Here is a 6,962-nt window from a genome sequence, read left to right as displayed (position 1 = left end):
TCTTGCTCTTGCTCGGGCTGGTTTCAAACTCCTGAGCTCAAACAATCCGCCCGCCTCGGCCTCCCAGAGTGCTAGGATTTCAGGCGTGAGCCACCGTGCCCGGCTTCTAATGTAGTTCTTATTAATAATTTTGAGTATTTGGCCAGTAGAAGAGTATACAACTGGGCTAACCAGGTTAAATACATCTTTAAACTATGTCAGATTTAATATAATGGTGTGTTAGTTATATGTATAATGATGTTCTACTGAAACAATTATTAAGACACAATTATTTCTCTACAATTAATATTAATGTAATATTTCTGAACATGTTGTTCAGAAACAGTAGATAATTGTAACGGTAATTTTTAGCCAAATTCAAAAAATATATGTGGAATTCTCTATTAGTTTAGTAATGATGGAATATCTAGGATTAACATCTCTTTGTAGGGCAGTATACTTCTCTTAGAAAGCTACAACAATGTGTTTCCTTATTTTTCTTTAGCTTTTAGGAAGCTCAGAGAGAATTTTTGTACTGACTTGCAATAGATTTTTTTAGCCAACAGTGTTTTATACATAATGTTTTCCTCTACTTGCCCATTTAGCTTTTGTTTACTATTGTCTGTTAATGAGTACTTATCTGTACTGTATGGTGAGGTATCTCATAATCTTTCATAAATTCAAGATGTATATATATATGATTTATATTTATCGATATGATTAAGTTTGATTTGTGATTGTTGCTTATTTAGGTTTTTATTTAAATAACTCAGAACTTACCAATTTTATTTTATAAGTCACACCTGGTATTAAGCTCTTATTGTCATCCCATGACCTTTAGAACAAGGTTCCAAATCTTCCATATGTAGTTCAAAGGCATGATGATTCGACATGACCTAATGTTTCCCTCTCAATTTTTATTATGCTCCGCACTGTGCTTTATAATCCATCTGTACCAAAGTACTCATTGTCCCTTGAAGAGCCACACAATTTTTATCACAGCTCACTTTGTCTATGTGCCCTTTACTCAGCTCATCTAAAAAAAAAATCTTACTTTTCTTTCAAGTCCAAATGACACCTTCCATTTGGAATTATTCATGTCTCATTGCACTTTCATTCAGATTTCTATCTTACTACTTAAAATGTTATTTCACATTCAAGGGGAGGAACTTGAGCTCACTTTACATAATGAATAGGAATTTGGTGGGCAGAGAGGAGGTAAGGAAATGGCAAGAGAAACCTGTAAAAATGGGAAAGCCAATAGCACAAACCCACAAGACTACACAGTCTAATTTGAGTGTAGGTGAAATTTCAGGTAATAGAGAAAATGGGACACAAATTTGGAAAGATAGTTTGGGTTGGAGTATGTAGATCCTGAATGTAACACTGAGAAGTAGACTCTACCATAAAAGCCAAAATATGACTTGAAGTTTTTGATTAGCAGATTTATATAAAATGGTGTTTGAGGGAATTGTGACTCCTTTTACTGTAGTAGAAATCCATTGCTTAAGCTATGTTTTTTTTTTCCTTTTTCATTGAAATTTTACTATAGAACTTCTTCAGAGAATAAAAATACGTTTTTCTTCAAAATGGTTGTCAGGAGATACAATAGAAGGTGCTTCATTACAATCAATGTAAAGCATATTCGAGGGCTTTGACCATACCACATTTTAAAGGGAGTTTGAATGTTTTCTTGAGCTCTTTGGTTTTTTTTTTTTTTTAATTATTATGGGTATGTAATGGTTGTATATATATGGGGTACATGTGATGTTTTGATACAGGCATACAATGTATAATAATCAAATCAGGGTAATTGGAATATTTATCATCTCAAGCATTTATCATTTCTTTCTTTTCTTTTTTTTTTTTTTTTGACAGGGTTTTGCTCTGTCACCCAGGCTGGAGTACAGTGGCCTCATCATAGCTCACTGCAGCCTCAAACTCCTTGGCTCAAGCAGTCCTCCTGCCTTAGCCTCTCTAGTAGCTGGGACTACAGGTGTGCACCACCACGCCAGGCTAATTTTTTCTATTTTTTGTAGAGACAGGGTCTTGCTCTTGCTCAGGCTTGTCTCGAACTCCTGGCCTCAAGCAATCCTCCCGCCTTGGCCTCCCAAAGTGCTAGGATTATAGGCATGAGCCACTGTGCCCAGCCTGCATTTATCATTTCTTTGTAATGGGAACATTCCAATTCTACTCTTTCAGTTTTTTAAAAATATATAACTAACTTATTTTTGATTATAGTCATTTTGTTATGAGATCTTGTTCATTTTATCTAACTGTATTTTTGAGAGCTTATCCTAAATAAAGTTATAACTAATACAGCATGTTTTATGATTGTTTAGGATGAAGTCAGATTCTTTTCTCCAGGAAATGCCAAATGTAATTAATATGCCTCGTGGGGACCACATGATCAACAATGGCCAGTGCATTCTTCCGGTTGATTTAGAAAAAGAAAAACGGAAAAATAGAAAGAATCTGAGCTGTACCAATGTGCTCCAAAGCAATCCTGTGAAAAAATGTGGAATTGACACAATTGATTTGCAAAGAAATGAAACTCCACCAGTTCCTCCTCCAAGAAGCACCTCTCGAAATTTTCCCAGCTCAGATTCTGAACAAACCTATGAAAGGTTGAAGGAAAGTTTAGAACACAACAGCTGGGTGGCCCATGAGGGTCTAAGTGAAAGGAACTGCAATCTTCACTTCCTTTTGAGGCAGCATGAAATACCTATGTTGTGTCCAAATGAAGAAAAGACTTTGAAAGATGGTATCATGTTTTCCTCTTTGGCACCAGAAGTCAAAATAGATAGCAAGCCTCCAAGTAAAGATGTCGGCCTTAGCATGTGGTCATATGACATTGATATAGGTGCCAAAAAGAGTCCCTCCACTTTTTGGTTTCAGAAAACCTGCTCTATTCCCAATAAGCCAAAATATGAAATGGTGATCCCAGATCACTCTGCTAAATCTCATCCTGATCTTCATGTAAGTAATGACTGTAGCTCCTCAGTGACACAGAGCGGTAACCCACTTAGAAGTTTCAGTTGTGGCTTTGAAAGAACTACAAAGAATGAAAAGCTGGCAGCAAAGACTGATGAATTTAACAGAACTGTATTTAGAACAGATAGAAATTGTCATGCAATACAGCAAAATCAAAGCTACTCTGAGGATCTTAAGCCCTGTGATACCTTGTCTACTCATATAGGTAACATATCAGAAAATGACAATGTGTCCGGTACTTGGAAAGCCAGTGCCCACATGCCTGTGCCCATGGAAAATGTGCCTGATAGTCCCACCAAGAAATCCACAACAGAACTAGTCACACAAATGCAGGGACACGTAAATCCTCGCAGTTACCGGAATATGCTCCATGAGCATGATTGGAGACCAAGTAATTTGTCTGGTCGACCAAGGTCGGCTGATCCCAGGTCAAATTATGGTGTCGTGGAAAAGCTGCTGAAAACCTATGAGACATCAACAGGGTCTGCGTTGCAAAATTCTAAGCGCTTCCGGGATAATTGGATCAAATGTAATTTTGATGTCAGTGGTGGTGCCACATTAAGTCAGCATTTAGAAATGCTCCAAATGGAACAAGAATTTCAGCAAAAGACAGCTATGTGTGGGAGACAGCAAGTGAAGCAAGGAATAGATCAGAAAAAGCTATCAGAGGTGAGAAAGCAAATAACATAGTTTGGTAGAGATGCATCCATATTTAGTCCAATCCATTGCCCATTCGTATAAATAGGATGTAGACATTTTGGCCTCTTCTTACCTGCTTGACCCTCTGTTTGTGAATAAATATAACTCAAAAGGAACTTTTAAGGTATAGTTTTTAAGAATGGGAATAGTACATTATAACTTTTTTACAGTTTTGTAATGGGATAACATAAATATAATAAGTGAATTTCAGCCTCCGGAAGATCAAATGTTTGTTCTTTATTGAAAAAATACTCAGAATGGACATGGGTTGATTTATAAAATTTTATTCTTTTAAAGGTTCATTTTTTTTAAGTATATGGAAAATATTTTAAAAATAATTTTCACTTTTCAGTTAACAACTATGATTGCTTCAGTCATTCTCAGCATTTGATTCATGTTCTTTCTCATCAGATTAGTCACATTAAAGGTGAATATGGGTAAAACATGTCATTTAAAACAGCACCTAGTAGGGTTCTTTTATGGAACTAAAAGATAGTATATAAAAATAAGGTCATTATTATTTGTATATATTCTTAGCATGGAAATTGGAAAAAATTTAAATGGGCATTTAAATAAACTTATCCTTTTTTTGTTCCTGTGCATTTCAAAAGAGCATAATCTTCATTAATTATAGGAGAAAAAGAGGTCAAAGAAATTGGTATTTACAACGAAGAGTCATACAACAGCCCCTTTTTATGCATATAATTATTGAGAACATAACTTACAAAAAGTTACAAGGTGGCATATTGTTATTATTAGCCAATACTTCAAAAATTCCAGTCTTACAGAATGCTGTGTGTATGCAGCATGGTTTTTAAGCGATGCAGGTTGACTCCTTCTGGTGTAAAATATTATTATGTGGATTTCGAATCCTGCAAAAATACCAATTTTCATCCATTTTATCAGAAATCTTGCCTGTGTCTGATAAAAACAGAAGGTACAAATAATTATCCTGCTTTTTTGTATTTCTCAGCTTAAAAAACTAAAAGCTTAGAAGTTGAGCTCATAAATGCCTGTAAGGTCCTATAGCTAGAGACGGGAAATGGAAACCTGTGTACAACAACCAACCAAAATTCTCATTAACTAACAAGAAATACTACTAAATGTTTTCCCTTTTTGCATTGATAGGAGGTTTGGGAGAGAGGTCCTGTATTACAGATCCATCCTTACTTTTGTTTTGGTTTTCTTTTTTTCCCCCTCTGTGAATAAATCTAAACAATAAGTCTCCAAAGAGAGAAAAGAAAATGCAGGTTAGTGTCAGGCCTTGACTAAAATAGTAGAAATAGAGGCAGTTCCACTGCCCATCCCAGGTGAAAGAATACAGTCTTGGTTAAAAGGTTCAGTAAGAACCAAGTGTGTAAAATGTCATGAAAGCTTTTTAATTTTAAGGATCAAAAAGTGCTTTTCTTTCATTGAAATAAAAAAAGAAGAAGAAAGGAAATAAAAGAAAGAGAAGGAAAGAAAAGGAAAAGGTTTTCACACATCAGAACATGCCCAGTAGAGACAGTAATTCTTTATTAGCAATTATTAATAGAATGAAGTTGTATTTAAAAGTATTTTGACGATGATTTTTAGACTTTTGAGAGATAGTAACAGTGATTCTGAGTGAAAAAAAAGGCATCAGATAAATAATTCAGTTTGTGTGCCTTTTGCTTATGAACTCTAAAAGTGCCAATCATATTAAAATTTGTTAGTGTGAGGAAAGCTACAAGATTATCAAGTGCCATATTCCAAATTCAATTAAAATGGAATTGCTTTGATTAAAACATCCAAGACCACAAATATCAGACAAATACCTTCTTTAGTTTTCATTGCTTGTTTTTGCTTGTAAATTTGCTAATACATGAACCTCATAGTTGGGATCTATAATATATTAAGCCCACTGTTGGTGCCTGTATAGTAAGAGATGCCTTCATTTGTGTCCTAGGAATCCATGGCGGTGAAAACTTCACATGGAAAAGGATTTTCCCGACCTGCTAGACCAGCAAATCGCCGTCTCCCATCCAGATGGGCATCTAGATCTCCATCAGCGCCCCCCGCCTTGCGGAGAACTGCCCACAGCCATACAATTTCTTTGCGATCCGAAGCATCAATGATCTAAGTCTCTGGCCTGGATTGTGAGATTACAAAAGTTCTAGTCCCAGTTGACAAACAGAACACTCAGTGTTTACAGCCAGTCCTGTTCTCTTCTGTATCTTTCAAGATCACTGGGACAAGCAACTTAATTCTTAACTTTCCATCAGTCTTCAGTGTTTTTAATCCACGGAATAATTATTTTCCTGTGTTTTGATTTCTTAGATCAGAATTTTTTAATGCCATCCTCATTAATTTTCCAATATGATTTAAGTTGAAACAATGTATAATATTGTATATTCAAACTTTCTTGCAAGTGGCAGAAAGCAAGTTTATGTGCATGGCCATGTGTTTGTATAGGTGCATGTGATGAAATAGGAAGTATCCTAGTATGTATTTAGATTAGAAAAACTTATGTGCTAGTGTTGACTTTGAAATTATAACATGTATACCTATATATTCTTTGTGTTTATTTAAAAGTTTTGAAAATATATAGTACTATTTATATTTTGTATACCTTTTAATAGGTATCCACTTAAGCATTTGAGGTACATATATTAATTAACCACTTCCTTGACCCCCAGCTACATTGAAAAATAAGAATTATACACATATCTAACATTGGTAGATTTCTAAATACAATTTATAAATAGTTTCTTAACCCATCTAAGGATAAACTAATACCATTGATCTCCTTGTTTATTCTTTTTTAAAGTGTCAGAAGTTTAACAGATCAGCTTTCCAAAGCAGGCATAAAACATTCATAAATGCTTTCGTGTATCATTTGGTAGTCTGGTATGGTTTTAACTATATACTTGATCCTCAGAGCCAATGTCAGGAGACTGCCTTATAAATGACTAAATAATGAATTTATTTTGTCAACCTCAGTAACGAACAATCCTTAAACAGGATGCAAAAAACATTATTATGTTGAATTTTACTCTTTGTTAAAATTGTGATAAGCTTTTAGTTTAGCTGCTTTACTTGGAGTCCTATATATTTAGAGGTAAGTCATTCATTTTTTTCCTTTTTCTCACCTTTCCCTAAAATTAGTAGATAAAAGACTAATTCACTTTTTTTAACCAATGAAGATCAAGAATAATGTTTAATTGAGACCTGAATTATATTTCTTATAGTGTGCTACAAAAAAAAAAAAAAAAAAAGCCTTAAACTAAGCATTGACATCCCATAGTAGCATCAGGAAGAGAAACATATAT

The 6,962-nt window shown here is 34.6% G+C and overlaps 1 protein-coding gene across 1 annotated transcript in view; it reads left to right on the top strand.

Moving 5' to 3' along the window:
• Positions 1–6,202, top strand: part of KIAA0408 (KIAA0408 ortholog) — a 28,852-nt gene extending 22,650 nt beyond the window's left edge. Inside the window, exons 5-6 of the mRNA XM_012660809.1 lie at positions 2,322–3,642; positions 5,600–6,202. Of these exons, the coding sequence (XP_012516263.1) occupies positions 2,322–3,642; positions 5,600–5,773 (1,495 nt within the window). The 3' untranslated portion in view covers positions 5,774–6,202. The remainder of the gene's footprint in view (positions 1–2,321; positions 3,643–5,599) is intronic.
• The last annotated feature ends 760 nt before the right edge of the window (positions 6,203–6,962 follow it).

This window comes from Propithecus coquereli, unplaced genomic scaffold, assembly GCF_000956105.1.
Source record: "Propithecus coquereli isolate 6110/MARCELLA unplaced genomic scaffold, Pcoq_1.0 Scaffold68, whole genome shotgun sequence".
NCBI lineage: Eukaryota > Metazoa > Chordata > Mammalia > Primates > Indriidae > Propithecus > Propithecus coquereli.
This window is presented reverse-complemented; position numbering and strand designations above follow the sequence as displayed.